Here is a 19,096-nt window from a genome sequence, read left to right as displayed (position 1 = left end):
ATTATGCGCACTGTGTGCACAGAGCCCAAGGTCCCACTGACTTTGTCAGCTGATAAGATCTCATTTTAAGACCATCAGCATCTGTTCATAAGTTATTATTCCTCCCATTCAGATTTCAGTTATGTTATCTGTTGTGGCTGTTTATCCTCGTTGGCTAAGGATTTCAAAGCAGCTTCAGGGATTTAGATACATTTTCCATTTTGAGTCCATATTTACATTTCCTTGAAGAACCCTGGTCACCCTATTTATAGACCTTTGTTAAGCTCTGTGACAGCAATCCTGTGGGCTTTGGGCACAACATTTATATATTTCACTTCGGAACTGGTCAATGGGTGACACAGGCTAAAATATGTATTTGAAGAGCACAAGGATAATATGTTCTCATTCTATGTAGTGGCCTGAAAATGAGAATACAGACTTGAACCATGGCAGTGTGACCTAATTTAGACATCAGGAAGAATTATTCAGCCATAGAGGAAGTGACACATAGGGCTATGCTGCCAAAGGTTGCTGCAGTGTTTCCATCTTCAAAAGCAGTGTGGCCATCGGGTCAAGGGAGGTGATTCTGTCCCTCTACTCCACCCTCTCCTGTAGTGGGCCATCCATCTCTGGGGTCCCCAGCAGGAGGGAAGGACACTGACCTGTTGGAGCAAGTCCAGAGGGGACAAAGATGATCAGAAAGCTGGAGCACCTTTCCTAGGAGGAAAGGCAGAGAGAGCTGGGGTTATTCAGCCTGGAGAAAAGAAGGCTTTGGGGTGACCCAGCTGTGGCCTTCCAGTACCTAAGGGAGCCTACAAGAAAGACGGAGAGGGGCTTTTTACAAGAGCATGTAGTGCCAGGACAAGGGAGAATGGATTTAAACAGAGTAGGTTTAGGTCAGATATTAGGAAAAGTTCTTCGCCGTGAGGGTGGTGAGACACTGGAACAGGTTTCTTAGATAAATTGTGGATCTCTGGATGTGTTCCAGGCCATGTTGGATGAGCCTCTGAGCAACCCACTCTAGTGGAAGGTGTCCATGGCAGTGGGGTTGAAACTAGGTGACCTTTAAGGGCCCTTCCAACCCAAGCTGTTCTCTGGTTCTCTGACTTTAAGGGTAGGTTGTATGGTATTTTATGTACAGCCGTGTCTCCTTTCAGGCTGGCTCTTTAGGACCCCTCTGGCCATGTGGCCCTGCAGTTTCATACAGCCCGGGGGTGAGGAGAGGCAAGGACTGCTGAGGGCACCGAGGGCAGGGATGGCCTGCCAGGACCTGCAGGCTGTCGGCCGGGCTCCGCTGGCTGCGCCTCGCTTCGCTGGCCGAACAGCAAGCAAGGTTTCTTTCCTGGCTGCTGGGAGAAGGCATGCCCGGGGGAAACAGCGGCCTTTGGAGAAAGGTGCTGGCTGCGAAGCGTGCCTTTCCCCTTGGCCCCGCTCCGGCCGCCGCCGCCGCCTCCTGAGGGCACGGCTGCCCTGCGGCGCCACCGCGCGGCCCCGCGGGACACGGCGGGACGAGGCTGGCACGGCTCCCCAGGGAGAGCCCGGAGAGCCGAGCCCTGCCTCTGCCCTGCCCCTGTCCCTGTCCCTGCCCTGCCCCTGTCCCTGTCCCTGCCCTGCCCCTGTCCCTGCCCCTGTCCCTGTCCCTGTCCCTGTCCCTGTCCCTGCCCCTGCCCCTGCCCCTGCCCCTGCCCCTGCCCCTGCCCCTGCCCCTGCCCCTGCCCCTGCCCGCAGCGCTGGGCGCAGGCTGACAGACACACACACAAAGCATACACAGACACACATACAGACACCCACAGAAACACACACCCACACCCAGAAACACACACACACACAGACACACACGGACACACACACGCCCACGGCTGCTAAAGGTGTCACATGCCCGACAGCAAAAAGCGATCTGCCTTATTTTTCCATGCAGAGCTATCAGGTTAAAAACATCTGCTCCGATCTTGCGCTGAAGTTATCACAGACATGACATTGGTTCCCTTCAGGAGAGCCAGCCTCCACAAAGGCATTCTTTGTGCACGCTGGCGGCATGGGACACACACCACACCGGGAATTCTAAGTTTCCATTTTGATCACGTTGCTCAGACATGAGAATGAGTCACCCACCGTACTGAAAACCATGACCTTTGTATTTACACTGAAAAAGGAATGATGAGCTTAGGACAGGGAAAGAAAACTAGAGGGAAGGGGGAAAAAAACCAAAACCCAAACCCATGAACCACCCAAACCCACGCATATCTTTGCTCTTTGAAAAAGAGCAGCTGATGTTATTTACATGCAAGTTAAAAAAGTTGTGGCTGTGATTTGCTTTGTTTAGTGTATCTGCATGGACTCCAAAGGAATCATGTCAACAGCTCTACAGTCCCTGCAGCAGGCATATTCTGGTCACAATAAAGCAGGGCAAAGCTTTTTGCGTCCATTCATCCAGTAAAGGAACCATGTGTGATATTTTACTTAGAAATAAAGTCCATCTTTAATCTAGAGCAATCCTGCCCCTCAGCCATCCTCAGCAACACACAATTATCTGGCAAGGGAAAAAAAGTGGTGGTGTGGAAGAGTTGTTACTGTCAAAGTAACCAAAACATGAAGATCCAAAAGGAAACAAGACTTACAAGAGTTTTAAAAATTATTAATAGGACAGAATTCTTGAGTGTGTTTTTCCATCTCCTCCTAAGTAAGAACAAAAAACACTAATCTGATTTCTAGTATTTTTTATCAACAAACCACCAGCTGTAGAATTTCCTACAGAGCAGACAGAAGTGTAGTGCAGTGGATCCAAATGGGACCTGTGAAAGAATACGACTTTGAAGAGAACAGACTCAAAGCGTATCAATATTTAAATATAGTAGGCCAGCCTGACTGAGAAAACCCAAGCATTTAAGTGGATTTATTTTTTTATTCCTCTGCCATACTTGGAGCATCCCTTCAGACAAAGGAGACAAAATCCTGGCAATGATTGTTTTGTGTAAGTAAAGCCAATGAACTGGACAGGTGTCTAATGTATCCCTGAAGTGTGGCCCATCCAGCAGACAGGTTGGATCTATGGGGTGTGGATGAAAAGAATAGGGGTTGCAGAAAACATTTATGAGCAGCCTGCTGAGACAATCATTAGAGCTACTTGCATCCATCTCACTCTCCAGTACATTCAAAGAGTGTTCTCAGAAGAAAATTTGGCCGTGCACCAGTGGACAGCTGCATTTTTAAGTGGAAACCCCTGTTAAATTAAAATTTTCTGTGTTATAGCATGAGCTCTACCATCTGTTGTCTAGCTCATTTATGACCAGCAAAGCTTGCAAAAAAAACGACAAAGAACTGAAATGATGCAAAAGGCAAATGTCCCTGGGGAAACTGTTTTGTATTTCCCACAGAGAGCAAGAACTTTTGTGCTTGAGTGGTACCTACAACACTAACAGGGAGATAAATGAATGTTAGAACTGAACAAAACCAGAGAGAATAAAGAAAGTAAGCCGCTTCCTAAGGATATGTAATTGAGAACTGTAATGGCAGGCCTGCATGCTAAAAATCACCTTCTAGATACTCATTTGAGGTGCTTCAAATAACTGAGATTTCGTATAAATAGCCTTCCATTATAACCCAGTGATGATCAATAGGAACAGCCTATTGATGCAGTGGTTTCTGCATTTGAAATGGTTTGTCCTCATGTGCTGCTTATGCCAAATTTCAGTTGATTTTGTATTCACTGATTTATTTTCAAGAGAGACATACACAGGCCTGATTTCATCTGATGGAAGCCCTGGATGAGTTGCCAGCTGCTTCTTCCCCTGCAGGACAGAGGAGACTGAGGTCTCATCGGATAACAACTGATACTGGACACTGGACATGACCAAGCCTCCAGGATGCTGCTGGCCATGATGCCATTTCCAAAAGAAGCAAGTTGCTGTCTTCCCCCAACATCTCTACATGGCAGTGGGAAGAAGGAACACATCTTTACGAGCTTCAGCCCTTGCCTCTCACCCTCCCCTTTTTACAGGTGGGAAATTTCAAGGCCCATTTTCAGGTACAAGATAAAGTTTGCTGACCTGTAACCAGACAAAGGCACAACAGTGGGACATTTGGTGAATTGTTAGGTTTTTCTCTCATTTTAGAAACCAGCTAAGGAAATGGCAGCAGCTTCTAAGCTTTTGAGAAAAACAGAAAAGGTGGACGAGAAGGACGTAAAAGAGTGATTTGAGGACATGGGCAAGGGGACAGATCAGCTGGGTGTCTTTCGGTCAAAATCAGAGGAGTTACCATAAAGGAAGTGCTTGTGGTAGCTGTCTGCTATGGAAGACCTGATGTGGAAACAGATAAAATCTTCTTCAAATAACTGAAGACTGGCAGTGGCAGCCTTGGCTGCACTGATAAGATTATCCTAAGGAGTGTGAAGAAGGTAAGTAACAGAGTAAAACCCCAGACCTTCTTAAGAGCAGAGTTCATCTTGCTGAGGGAGCTGTCAGGAGGTATCCCAGAAGTCTGCCTTGAAAGCCAAAGGTGTTGAGGATCACTGGGAGACTTTCAGACAGCATCCTCCAAGCACAAGAGCAGTTCATCCACTTAAGCAAACACAGCAAGAAACCAGCCTGGTTAAACAGTGAGAAACTGAAAGAACTCAGATGCAAAAAAAGGAACATGAGAGTGATGGAAAAAGGAACAGGCTTCCAAAGCAGAATATAAAAATACCACTCAGGCATGCAGAGATGCAGAGGGAAAGGTTAAAGTCCAGCCATAGCCTGAGCTGGCAAAAGATGTCAAGAATAGCACGAAAGTACCAACTCCTGTACTGTGTGTTAGCAAGCAGGACAAGGAAAAGGTAGGCCCACTGTTGAGTGGGGTTGGCCAGTTATTTACAAATGACAGAGAGAGACCTGAAGATTCCTTTATGCCTTCTTTGCCTAGATCTTCAAGAGGAAGGTCATGCTTCCAAGTCTCTATGGAATCAGTGATGAAGCAAATAACTGCTGACAGTGGAACAGGGCTGATTTAGCTGAGGTATGTACTGGCTTCTCCCAGTTGCCTTCTTCTTCATGCCCAGAAATAGCTTCCAGGAGAGTCCACTCCATAATTTTTCAAGGTACTCAAGTGAGGTTGACTCATCTGTAATTTCCCAAATCTCTTTTTTTCCATTTTTGTAGATGGCTGTAATATTTGCCCTTTTCCAGCCAGCTGGGACTTCCCCCAAACTCCATGAACTGTCAAAGATGTTGTAGTGTGCCTCTGCAATGACATTGGCAAGCCCTCCCAGCAGCTTTGGATGCATTCTGCCATGTCCCATTGACTTGTGTATGTCCCACTTGTACAGGTGGTCCCAAACACTCCTGAGCTCCTTTGCTCTCCTTGGAAACCTTTCCAACAGATCCTGTGAAGCTGAAATAGGAGTAAACTCATGTACGACCATATTCATATATTATATAGAAATGTGAGACCACTAATAGAAACATGAGGGAACAAACCTGTCAACTTTGATTCAAGTGAAAACTGGTGCAGCACCCAGGGACCAACCAAGTGGTGAGGCAGGCTAAGAAATGAACCAGAAGAGCTGTGGTAATCCTCAGCCAAAACAAAGAAACTATAAGGCAACTAGCCAAAAGAAGAAGAAATAAAAAAACAGTGTTAAAACATGTCTCACTGGACATTTGGGCATCCTCACCTACGGCAACAGGGTTCCTTAATGTTATGTGGTCATTGCTCAAAATTGTTCAAAATTGTAGAGAATTGTAATAAAGCGTTCTTTTTCACAAAGTTCGTGCTTATGAATGCTCACAGTTTACAACACAATAGATGTTTAACAATTTGACAAGTCAGCTGGAGGACCTGAAGGCAAGACTGAAGCAATGCTTGCTGCAGAGACAACACAATCATCTTGGAGGGCACAGCCAACTTGGATGCCTGGCAGAAGGAAAAACCCAGCAACCTCACTATCTAAGTGAGAGCAATGGGAAACAGGGATATATGCTGGGGTCTGCCAAGGTGCTGCTGAAGGGAATTCTCCACTCACAGTAGATTATTTTTAGGGCACTGCTGCCTAATGTGCATGGAGGTATCTGATAAAATGAGAGCTCTATTAAATACCTGATAAGCACAAAGATATCTTTCAGCAGGGTTCTGTTTCATGATAGACACAGGGGTGTAATTGCTCAGATACCATCAACATGATAAAAAGGAGGAAACCTGAATGGACAAGTAGAAATGACATTTTAGTGGTGCTGCTCCCAGGTATGCTGTAAGCCTTACAGAGTAAATTCCAGTCTCTGTGTGAATATGTAGCAAAGTACACAGATTAACAATGATTACTGTCTATATTGATCTTCAATGCCATATTGTGCTCCATGGGGATAAGAAGGGCTGCTCCAGTGCCCTTGTTTTCCCATGGCTACATGCAGAACTACTCCTGTTCTGCCAGGTCTGAAAGTGTCTGACTTTCAAGAACACTTAGTATATTCACCAAGGATAATTCATGTGACTCCTCAGACTAAAAGACTTGTAAAAATGTGTGTTGTGCAGGAGGAAACTTCAGGAATGAGTTGGAATTGGTACCTAGTTCTCAGCAGTAAAGCATTACCACATCAGGTCTATGAGAGCTCCTATCTGGCTTGGTGCTGGTGCAGAATATGCATTGCAGAACACACTGTGGAAGGTAAGCACTTCTTGTTAAAATAATTCAACACACAAAAAATGTTACAAAAGCCTAACTAGAAATGTAATCATACTCACATTTTGCTCTTTTTTATTTTTCTTTAAACAGGCAGTGGCATATAAGGTATTTCCCTATTTATTTAAATAAAACCTTCACCTTTTCTCAAATAGTTATTTCAGATTTTTATTACCATTAATTATGTGTATTACAATAGCAGCCAGAAGCTTCCAAATTAGTGCCCAATGCACAGGTCCCTGTTGTACAAATAGATGTTAAATCCACTCCCAGCTCCAAACTGATTACAAATGAAATCATGAGGATAAAGAAGTCCCTTTGGGATCCTTGTCTAAGGAGACCCAGGCAGAGACCCAGGGAACATGCAGCATGCTAATGGCTGTGATATTGTTTTTTAATTTTGAAAAAGACGCTGGAGGAAGAAAAAGAACTAGGTCTGTTAGTGCATCATGTTTCCCATATGGGACTCATTTCTTCATGTTTGCTGATGATCCTAGTTTCAGTCCTTGCTTAGTAAGAATCTGAAATTCAACAAGTGAAAAATGTGTCCTCACTGAAGACACATAGTAAATTCCCATTGTCTCCCTTCAAACCAGGATTTTGAGCCTGCTCTCCGGTGGCAGTTACAAACCAAGGGAAGAAAGAAGCTGCAGAAGGAGAAGAAGACAGACCTGGGTAATTTACCCAGAGATGAGTGGAAGAATTCAGTCCTGCCTGCCCTGTGAATGGGGCTGGCTGGATGCCTTCCAGCAGGACTGATGTCTTGGAGAATGCTTTCCAGAAAAAAGCAACTGAAATTAAGATGAACTAGGAAAATATCTATACCACCTTGCCTGAAGGTGATGGTAGTTCTGCTTCCTTGTCCCTATTGTACCAGTGCCTAGGGGATACAGAACTACTCCAGAAGAGACTAGAAAGAGGTTGTAAAAGATCCAGCAGGAAAGACAAAAGAATACCACAGACAAGAGAGCCTCAGTCACACACCTTCAGAGAGGCAGAAGTAGCTGGGGCCATCACTGAATGGGACATTCTACCTGCCTGTCTGAGTCTAGGCTAGGGTGATCTAGTTTTTCAAAGGCCACATAGAGGTGGAAGTGACTGGCTGTTCATTTTCCATTTTTACCAGTCACCCAAGAGACAGTCTTGAACATTTGTACTGAACTTTACATCCCAGATATACAAACAATGCAGAATTATTATCCGGAGAGGTGAAGGTGGCTAAGCCCATCCTTTTGTTTTATGCATGAGAAGCTCATTGTGACACAGTGATCACACTGCCAGCTTTGTAGGTGCTCTTTCCCCACAGAGAAGTACTTCTGCAAACAGCAGCTATGCAGTAAACCCCTCAGCTTTAAAATCTTTCTGGGGAGAATCCCTCCCAACCAGAAACCTTTTCCATCAGCAAAGCCAAAACTACACTAGGAGATCCCTTTGCTGTCTGGCAGGAAACAGAGCACTTGCCCTCCTGAAGGCTCCAGCTGCAGATAGATTCCTGCAGCACTTACATCTGCAGGAGAATGTCAGAAAATTATCCCTTGTCAGGAAATAATTAAAAATATTATCTTTTTCTTTTGAGAGATCCTTAAGACTCTGTTCCCTTCATTTTTCTCTCCACAGTAGCTACTGGAGAAGGCTGTAGGATATTGCACATGAACCAAAGCCAGCCAAGTAGCCAAGATTCCCTTCTAAATACAACTATTATTATTCTTTAATGCCAAACCTTTGGTCCCATTGCTCATCAGCTCCCAGTGTGACAGAGGCTACTCTCTGACTTCAGCTTACACAGGCCAGGTTCTGGAAATAGCTTCATGCTACCTAAAGTAAATCTCTGCCTATAAATGAAAATAGCAAAGGGAATGACAAAATTGTTTGGGCAGATAAAAGAACAAGTGCTTGACCCTGACCAAATTCTCCATCTTTGGGTAATCCCTCCCTCTCCTGTAATTCAGGAAATATGCACAGCTGGTAGTCACAGACTCTTTCTCCACCTGCTAGCAGCTCTTTGTCTTAAACTATAGTGATGTTATTCCTGCAGCAGTGTACCAGGCACACATCACTCTCATCTCCAGAGGTTTGAACTCCTCTGGAGAGGTGCAGTAAGGCAGAGGTGAATCAGGGTCACCATGAATGCTCTTTGCTCGAGATTAATCTGACATGCTTTTAAAGCATATCATCTGTATTTTGCATGCTATCATCTGCCTGTGGCAGCATTACACACACACAAGTCAATAAGGGCAGCCCAGGACCTTGGCTCTGGTGCTGATTGCTGATTTGGGACTGGAGTGTCTGCTTCCTTGGGAAAAGATGGGAAGGGATGATGCCATCTGCCACATCACCGCAGGGAGGCAAAGGCTGCAGCAGCACCATGGCTTCCTTCCACCTCCAAGACCCAGCAAAATGGGTACAGCTTAGTTGCAAAAAAGAAACCCTGAGGCAGAATTCAGGGGCCCCCATGAATCCAGTCCATGGCCACATCGTCCCCTCTCCAGGAGCACCCTGCACACCTGGCCAGCAGTGCTCTCTGCCTCAGAGAGTCCCCAGATCAACAGATCTCAGTTCCCTTTTGCCACTTGCCAGGGAGAGGTGGCAGGGAATGGGGGGCAGGCAGGGAGCCCATCTCCCTCTGGGGGAGAGGAGAAAGCCCTGCTGCTGCTTCTGCAACAGGGGCAGCGTGCCCGGCTTCACGCGTGCGCCCATCCCCGTCGGCCACCTCCACCCAGAGCACCACCACCACCACCACCACTGACATGTGCGCCGTGAGGGTCCTTCCAGCTGTCAAAGTTCCCAGGAGACACCAGGGGCAGCAACAGTCTCCCAGTCTGTCGTGACACCCAGGATTTTGGCAGCACGGCAGCAGCCTCGTCGGGGGCTGTGTGCCGGTGCCCTGGCCCACAGCGAGGATACCGTGCCCCCTCAGTTCAACACCTTCTCCGAGAAGTGTCCCAGCTTCCCTTCCTCCTGCACGGGCTGGAAGGCTTGTCCACCACAGGAGGGACCCCGCTCCTGGCCCAGGGCTCCACCAAGCCATCGTGGCCCCCCGCTCCCCGGGGCCGGGCGGGCGCCCTGCAGCTCTGCACACTTCTCCTTGTAGTGCTGGGCATTGCCGGCAAAAGTCTCGCAGCGGCTGAGGTTCTCCTCCTGCACGGGGCTGCCCACGTTCTCCTCGCTCAGCCCCGAGGCCGTCGCCCCCTCCTGAGAGTTTTGGCTAAGGTAGACAACAATGATGTCGCCCTTGAAATTCATCACTTGTCCACTTGAAATAAAGGTGGAGTTGCTGTTTCCAGTCACATTTCCTAAGGAAGGAGGGGGGAGAAAAGAAGACATGATTAATATTTTCCCCTCACAAGGTGGACACTTAGTGCAGTGAACCTAATCTGCTGTGGTGGCTTTGTTCTTGTTCCATTATTTTTTCCCCCGTGACATGAGGATGCTTTTATAATCAATGCCTTCCACTGAACCTCTTCATTATTTCCATTTTTGTCTTGTCAGGACAAAGTCTGTCATACGCAAGGAGCCTGTCTAGAAGGGCTGGGAATTTTTTCCCTCTGAGCTGTGATCTGGGAAGCCAGAGAGAGGGCTGATGATTTCATGTTCCCTGTGCTGCCTGATGCACAAAGCTGTGTCCAATCTGCCTCTGCTAGCGGTTTGTGAGGAAATGCTAATTATTTCTGATTATGAGATTTATTTTTTCTTAGAGTCCCAGAAATCCCACTGTTGACCAAAGGGGCAATAAACCCCCAGTCAATCCTACCATTTGGGTTAGACAGCAGGATTACTAAATAAATACTGAAAGACTTAACATCCGATCACAGAGTCACACAGTGTCCAAACAGCACAGAGTTTATACAATTATGTTATGTAGTCCAGATCCTCCATGTAGGTACACTCTGGCACTCACCTAGCCCCTGCACGGATTTAGCTGGATATAGATTGACACAGTTGAAGAGACAGAGTCTACATTACAGCAACTTAACAGAGTTACGGTTTCAGTCAGTCTGCCTGAGGTTAGAGATTTTTCAGCATAAATGCAATCTTTCTGCTATTCATGGACTGGGCTGCAGACCTAAGTGACAGCAGGACCAAGCTCTTGGAATTAATAAACTTCCCTCAGAGCAGAAAGAAAATAACTGAGAACAAACTTCGAACATCAAACTAACAAGCTTGCCAAAGTCTGAAAATTAAACAAACTGAAGAAACTAAGTAAATAAAATTTTCCTAGCCTGTGAACACCCTTACTAAAAAGTGTTTTTCCTGCTGTTCTTCACTTCATCATTACTTGCAAATTACTGATTTGACTCCTTTTAGCTATTTTGTGCCTTTCTTCATTACATTCCTCCCAGAGAAATGCTGTTTTTCCAGAGGCCACAGGTGATGTTTGCACACCAGCACTGGGCACTAGTCTCCAGCTGTGTGGAGTCAGGATCTTCTCAGAGCTGAGTCTGGGCAGCACTCGAGCGTCTCTCTAATAGGCCCTCCTTAAGCAATCTTATTTATTTCACCTAAACCACTGCATTGCTAGCTCTTTGCTTTCTTTCCAAGTGCTGTTGATTAATATGAGATGTCCATAAGGGTTTTCTCTGCGGGAGTTTTTCCCTGCTGGTTCTTTCCCCTGTGTTCAATTCAGTTTGGCTGTTTGCCATGAACAAAACTCTTGGGCATAATGGCAGTACAAAAATAACTGTTTGTCTTTAAACAGATTGCCTGTCGCTTGCACAGGGTGCTGTGAAGAAAGTTACCAGTACTCAGCACGAGATCAAAAATTTAGAAATATATGTGACAGCGGGGAGGGGAAAAAATTTAGAAATATATGTGACAGAGGGGAGGGCAGATAACACATTTATAATGTTTAGCTGAATGTAGCTGGCAAACCTTCAGTGCTTTCTGAAGACACCATGCCGAAACAAAAGATATTTAAGGCCCAAAGGCACAGAAAATGGACACAAGAGCTTCCTACACTGTGTAAGAAAAGTGCTTCCAACCTGAAAAGTATAAGGGACACATTCAGAGTGAAGGCATTGTTCTCTGAAGTGTTTCAGCCTTTTGATATCTTCAGACTATCTGATATTAATAACAATGACAGATTAATTCTTGTGGTAATTGTTCACTAAGAACTGGAACAATGCAGGCAAATAATTTTCTCTGAGACATTTAATGGCCTCTAGGTGGTGAGAACTGTTTGTCACTGCCAAACCAGGCTGGTTTGGGATCTGGAAGTGAAAGGTCTTGCAAAACCAGATCCAATTATGAGTCAGCTAAGTTTTCCTGCACTCATGCGTTATACTGTAGCCCTGCATATGGCTTGAGGTGGGCCTGAATTAACCCTTCATGTTCTGACTGCCTCCAGGCTTGTGGGTTTTGAAGAACTGCTTGAAGATTTACCTCTATCTCCAGCAGTGACCCCTGGAAGGGGTACCTGTCCAGAGGTTCACTTTGGTCTTGTAGGATTGTTTCACAGGAGGGACAGAGTTTACCAGTTCTCTTGTAATTTTGAGTGTTAGTGAACCAAGACCAAAACTTCATGAAATTTCCCATGGTCTTTTTCTTCCCATTTTTCATCCACCCTCTTTTGTACCATTCTGTTTTAGCATAACTGCATACAAAGCCTCCTGGCTTCAGTTGCTTTGAAAAGCTTTACAGAAAGTTATTTCACATGCACATTTATTCCATCTGGGCATCTCACAAGGCCTAGCAAAATGACAGATGCTGATGCACCCACACGTGCAGCCCTGGCGTGGCTGGCTGCATCAGTGAGGAACCTATGGCTAAGCCCTGTCCCAGTCCTCATGCAACCAGGCACTGCCAGGGGGGGAGAAATTTCTCTCTGGGCAGAAAAATTACTCTGCCAGCAAGCCAGGTTACCCACAGATCAACTAACCCACACTCTGATACTGCCCACAGCTCTGTCAGTATCTTCCTGTAGTCATGCGTAAAAAGCGGCAAATTAGGAACATGGTATCTGTGCTCAGGTTTCACCAGATGGCACTGTAGCGTGTACATATCCAAAGGCACAGACACAATTAAAATCCCATATAAAGAATTGTGCTGCAGATCTAAGATGGCACTTGCTAGCACAGCGCTTATATACCGTTTGCTCTATTGCTCCTTAATATTTTCTCTTTCTCTTTGTGTCATATTTAGAAAGAAAAGCAGTACCAAATGTAACTTGACTTTCAGTTGTACCTCAAGAGTCCAACAATAATAAAAAAGATAACCTGTATTCTCTTTACTCCTGGTGCATTTTGTACAGACCAGACAGTGAAATTGCGTCAAGATTTCAGGAAACTGTAGCAACAGAAAGTTTCTGTTCTTTAGAAGATGAACACTACACACTTTCAGATTCCCATATGGAATGCATGTTGAGAGAGGAAGGACCTTCAAGAGTGTTGTTTTGGGGCTTTGGCAGACTGACAAGAATGTCTCCATAAAAAATTTTAAGACACGACATGGTTTTAAAGAAGGGCACCAGCTTACGACTGCTGTGGGTATTGCAGTAATACTTGGATGTCCCACTCAACACTAAGGTCTCATTATGCTTGGCAGTGCACTGATAAAAATAAAAATAGAGCATCCAACTTTATGAGATTATAATCTAAAATGACTAATAATATATGATAGGCAGATTGCAGACTTTTGGTCTGAAAAAAAGCCAGGGGAAAGGGAAGTTTTATCCAGAGAAGGCGTGTAACTTCCCTTCTGCTGGTTTTGCTTCAGTGATGTTTTTCCATTTTCATTTGACATTTTGGCTATATTTTCCTCAATTATTAAATTGGTAGACAATTAGTAAATTAATCAATGTTTCAGAGCTATTTAGGGAACAAAGCATATGGGTATGGAGAAACAGTGTCTGTATGAAACTATTTTATGTGAACACTTATATCCCAGCAAATAAAACCAAAGAGAAAGAGCTATAAGCAGAAAATTACAGATAATCTTTTAGACCCAGTTGCAGCCACCAGCTTACAGCTCCAGCTGGAGTTTCACTGACCACTGTATTAATGTAACTGGACTTAAATCTAATGGCAAAAATATGTGTGCACACTGGTGAGTGAAAAGTATCTGCTTGATCATTATGCATTCTTCTTTAGCTCAGCCTCTAGGTCCCTAAATTGTGTTCTTTCTAATTTTCTCCAATACACACACCTGCTAACAGAACTGTCAGGCCTCTGCAGCAACAGCCAGAAGGAGCATTCTGCATTGCTGATTAGATCAGGGTGGGACAATGGTCTCTTGCTGGGCTGGTTCTTGCAGAATTCAACACAAACCAAATGGCTTTACAATTCCAGATTTTTTTTCAGACTAGCTTCTGGGCAATTAAGTGAAAAAGCATAATTTTCTCCTCCTAAATCAGATCCTCTGAATACTGAATACTACTGAGCTAGCAAAGAGAACAATCCTATACAGCTCTGTATGGATGAAGCCTAATGGGCTTACCAGATGCTGGAGGGAGGTCTGAAGTGCTGCTGTTTGTCCCTGAAGTGCTTCCGTGTGTCCCTGAAGTGCTTCTGTTTGTGTTCTGGTACTTCATGTTGGTACTATCTGAAGGTACATCCTCCACACCAAGATCATTTGTTAGAGTGCTCTGACCAGCAGAGAGAAAATTCAAACCACAGGTGCACTGGGTACAGGAACCAGTTTCTGGGGAGGTGGAGGTGCTGTCAGCCGCAGCACAGCAGGGTTTGCTACACTTTTGGGGAGATTCTCTGTACAAAATGCCACACCTCACACAGATCTTCTCTGAGTCACAGTTTGTTGCAAAATGTTCTGTGTCTTTGTTGCCTGTTTCCTTGGGGCAACTGTGGGCACGTTGGCATGATTTCTGTAGAAGTTGGTCCATGGCAATGTGTGCCCCATTTGTGTTGGAAGGATGGTGAAAGCCTTGAGAGACTGATACATCCTCTGTGCTCCCAATACCTGAAAAGTACTGGTTCAAGCTGTCATTCTCCCCTGCCTCCATTGGTTCTGAAAATGATGACACGGTTTTACTGGCAGTCTGACTTAGTAAAGATAAATAATCAGTGTTATTAAGATCCTTATCCATGTATTCATCTTCCGTGGGAACTGGTGGGAATTGGTAATTATCAGTCTCGGTTACCACAGAAAACTCTCCTGACTCACAAGGCTCTGTGCTGGGGCTCTCATTCCTGCAAGGAGTTTGACCAGAGGTGCAGCACGAGTTTCCAGGGACAGGACAGCCCGAGGGGACCAGGAGACACGTGTCTTCAGCCCTCTGGGGGACAGCAGCATTTGTGATGTTCACAGAAACAAACGCATCTCTGGGGGGTTCCTGAAAGAAATTAAAAGCAAGAACATCTTTAACAAATAGATCTACATGAAGTTATTTTTCAGACAAAGAAGGAAAAGGCAGATCATGGTCCTTCCTCTGTATGGAGCTGCTGAGGTTGAGCAGTGCTGCTGTATTTGAGTGTTGATGTGTAATTCTACTCTGCTGTGAAACTGTGACTGGTGATGCTGGGCTCAGCAGGTGTTCAGAACAAAATCTGGTGGCCTGGGGAACAATAACATTTAATCTTGTGAGACAACTATTCCTGTTTTTTCCGAGGGCACTTAAGAAGAGTTAATAAACCTAGAAGAGTTGCTGGATTCTGCTGTTCCTTATGGACCATTAGTAAGACACACCTCAGTGCTTATTAGGTTTTGTAAACCCTCCCATGTGTCTGAAGGGCTATTGATCTGTGAAGGCCTTACTGGGGGCTGAATTTTTAATATCAGCAATGACTGAAGAAAAAACCTGGGTTGATTCATAAGTTCTGAGACAAGCTAGAAGAAAACACAAGGAAGGTTGTATTAATCTGAAAGGTTAGGACAACAAATGCAAAGGCACATGACATCCTGTTGTCACAGTACTTGACAAAGTAAAGCTACATTTTTGGTAGCAGCTCCAAAAAAAAGGGTTGGGAAATACTTCAGGGGTTTTCTTCAGTTTGTACAAGTTGTGCTTTAAAGATGGGTGTTTGGGAACAGATACCTTTAATTTCTAGCATCTGTTCAGATCTTCCAGGACAGAAAAGAGAGTGTATGTGCTGCAAGCCACTAATTGCTGTTGATTCACTCCTCTGTCCCAGAGGATCTGAGCAGCTGCCAAGACAGGAGGTTGCATGAAGACTTATGAGACAAAAGAGGAACTGCCTGCTCAGAAAGGTGGGTTTTTTGGTATGTCTGTTTTTTCTTTCAAGCAATGAAATTTGATTCTTTCAACAGCTAAGCTCATCACAGCTCCTAGAAGGGGTAGTGGGACACCTGGGACACCTCAGTCCACATCCAAGGTGTTAAGCAGGCTGTGCACATGAACTTGAACCAGTGCCACCATCTGTTCCAAGCATGAGGCTGGTGTTCTCCCAGAGCAAAAGCTCTTATTTATTTCATCGGAATGCACAAGCAGGATTTCTGAGTCCCCAGAATTAAGAAGCCAAACAGTTTCTTTAGCTGATGGCTTTGTGTTTAATGCCTTGCATGCCTGGCATTTTTGGCATGACCCAAATCCAGGTTTCTTCCCTGTGAGCACTCTTGTGTGTAACAAGGGGCCAACTCAGCTGAAGCTTTTCCTGCACTTAAGACTTAGAAAGGCTCTCTCCTAGGTAGTCTCAGGTGTTCAGCAACCAGTGGGTTCATGATTAACTTTCTTGTCGTAAATATTAAATGATCACAAGACCTGTTAAAAGTGGCTAAAACCAGAGAGCAGGTTCAGAAGCTATTTGTGAATGGTGATTTCACATGCCTCACATTTACAGAAAACCAGACTGAAAAAGCCAAAGCTGCGAGCAATTTTTGAGGAACTCAGAATTTGTTTTCTAGCCAAAGATTACCATGGAGTCTGCTTCAGAAGGGGTGTCAGGAATGCCATGAGGAAAACACAAAACAAAAGACAAAAAACCACAAAAAAAAAGAGAAAATGCTACCATCTTTGACTTTACCTTTGTTCCTTTTATTTGGCTGCACACTTCATTAGCCCAGTTCTGTAGATCTGCTGTAGGGAAAACAAAAGAGTAGCTGTAACATATAGCAGGCACTTAAGTTAACCACAGACCTAAACATCCACAGTCATTCACAACCCACAATATCATATTAAATAAAACCAGCAAGCCTGTTTTTACTGCCTGTTCAAGTGTCCCAGCATTGGTCTAGCTGAGGATTCATTGTAACTGGAACAGGGATATATTTCTGTGGAACAAATGTTTCCAAGCTCCTAAAATAGAGCACTGTTAAACTGTGTTCCACATCAAATGGGGTTTCTTTCCTGGTCATATGTCACACCAAGCTATGACTGGCCCAACAACGACCTGCTCACAGCAGAAATGGTCTATTTCAAGAGAAGTCACATGGATGGCCCAAAGGCCCTTCCAGACAGGAGTGAGAAGAGGGTAAGCCACTGCAACCACAGGACGGCAGGCTCAAATACAGCATGTTCTACTTAATCAGGGTATGCTTAATGGGTATATTCATTCCAATTTCTTTGGAGTATCTCCCAAGGAAAAGCTTTAAATCCAACATGCTTTAGGGTAACAACTGACACAGTGAGCAATTCTTGGTTTGCATTTATAAATTCAGGAGACTTTGCAGGGCTCAAGTCCCATTTACATTTGAAGTTTACGATGGTTTTTCATGGCTGAAGATAGATCAGCTGTGTAGCCACTGTCAGTTCCCAGCAATGACTCTGTTGCTCTGATGTTGATTTACCACCAGTACCCACACCAAGCAGGAATGGCTTCTTCCTGAGCCTGCAATTCTCCACGGCTCGGGTGAGCAGGACTCCCCATGCTAAGGCAGTGAGGGACTGTCACTGCAGAGCAGCAGGGCAATAGAAAAGTCAAAGAAATTGCATTCCCCCCTAACCTGCTCTGCGTTGCAAGTATTTGGTTTGCGAGCAGAGTCACCATTTCCTCCAGCCCATCCCAGAAATTCCAGATTTAGCATAACCCATGTTTAGTGTGGCAGAGGCAGCCTATTTCTAAAACACAGGCTGAAATATACTTTACAAGAAGTGAGTTCTGTCTTCCTTTCCACTGCTTCCAAAACTTTGCATAAATTGTTAGCACTTGGGAAAGGAAATGATGGAAAAAGCTTTCCATGTTTAGGGGAAAAAAAAAATTAAAAATCAACAGAACAATAGAGGTATGCCCTAAAGAGACCCAGGGCTTAAAAGAGAGTGGAAGAATGTGAAGGTATTTCCATTTAATTAAAAAGAAACTCAGTATTCCACTGTTATCCAGTATGCCTTTGGCTAGAATTTTTCTATTTTTCTGCTTTAACTATTCATTCTATTTCCTTCTAATATTTCTTCAATACCTCATCAGAACTTATTCTCAAATACACTCAGGCCTTTGTATTGAAATCCATATTTTAACCTGTCTGGATGCAGTTTTTTGGGTGGGAGGGAGAGTAAGGTGAAGAAGACAGGAATTCTATCTGTCCCTGCTTCCCTTCAGCAAGGGGTCAGTTGTGCCAGGTGATGCAGAGCAGCCAGGCTGCTATGAAAGCCCCCAGCACCAGCCCTCCTCCTTCCAACCACAGTAATGTCTGCCCTGAGGATGGTCACTCCATGGGTCAAGTGTAATACACTGTAAATTACTGTCTGCCTAGAGGAAAGTAATTTTTAGCCTGGCTTTGTGCTAGATAAAGCATATCCGTATGGACAGACATAGGGATGGCACAGAACTTCCAGTGTAATTCCTGAGCTTAATCTGTTGGTTACCCATGGAATCAGATTGCACAGAGAACCACAGTTGTCACACTCATGAATACCATTAGCTATGATGTACCTGTCAGCTTTTTTCCCTTCTTCTTGTAGTACACGATGAAGACGACAATGCCAATTAGTGTCACAAAGAACAAGATGACAATCAACACGTATAAGATTCTATTTGTTCCTGCAGGGTGTAAAAAACATAGTACCATCAATACACAGCCTGCACTCAGCAGTATGACAAGCCTTGCTCATTTTACCTGCTTTTCTACAGGAGGGTGTTGTTTTTTCCTTCCTATTTCATCTTTAGTTTCTATAATAAGAACAATAACTCTAACACTCATGCAGTTCTGTGACAAGCAGACACACTGATGGTACCTAGTACCAAGACATCTCTATAAAAACCAGAATCTTGGTGTTACAGAGGAATACTGTCCGGTCAGGCTTCTCTCAATGTTCCCTTGCAAGCTCCCAGCAGACCACAGGGCTGAGCTTGATCTCACTCAGGGGACATATATTTCATAGAGACTATAGAAAAATTTGTCCTTTATCTCAGGTTATGATGGATCACTGCATGCCAAGCAAGCAACCTCCTTGGTACCATATCCACACCGAAGAAGGAATTGGACAGTGGGCAAGAGATATCTGAGAGGGATCAGGCTGAGACTGCTATAAAGTAAGCAAGGAGAGGAGCTGCTAGTCTTTATACATGTAATGTGTGTGTGGAAAGCACATAAAAATGAGCATGCTGTCATGGGTAT

At 44.7% G+C, this 19,096-nt stretch overlaps 1 protein-coding gene across 2 annotated transcripts in view; it reads right to left on the bottom strand.

The window, feature by feature from the left end:
- Positions 1 to 6,788: 6,788 nt before the first annotated feature.
- The window catches only part of TNFRSF11A (TNF receptor superfamily member 11a), a 28,716-nt gene continuing 16,408 nt past the window's right edge, over positions 6,789 to 19,096 (bottom strand). Inside the window, exons 8-11 of one of the 2 annotated variants that reach the window (XM_088064432.1) lie at positions 18,412 to 18,519; positions 16,567 to 16,616; positions 14,066 to 14,918; positions 6,789 to 9,927 (exon numbers count right to left, since the gene is read on the bottom strand). In XM_088064432.1, the coding sequence (XP_087920558.1) occupies positions 9,548 to 9,927; positions 14,066 to 14,918; positions 16,567 to 16,616; positions 18,412 to 18,519 (1,391 nt within the window). In that variant the 3' untranslated portion in view covers positions 6,789 to 9,547. Of the gene's footprint in view, positions 9,928 to 14,065; positions 14,919 to 16,566; positions 16,620 to 18,411; positions 18,520 to 19,096 lie in introns of both variants that reach the window. The other variant, XM_014255606.2, reaches the window with a different exon arrangement.

Source organism: Pseudopodoces humilis, chromosome 1, assembly GCF_049639895.1.
Source record: "Pseudopodoces humilis isolate 2021_Gansu_Grassland_sample_001 chromosome 1, ASM4963989v1, whole genome shotgun sequence".
Lineage (NCBI taxonomy): Eukaryota > Metazoa > Chordata > Aves > Passeriformes > Paridae > Pseudopodoces > Pseudopodoces humilis.
Note: the sequence above shows the minus strand (reverse complement) of the source record. Positions and strands in the feature narration are given on the sequence as shown.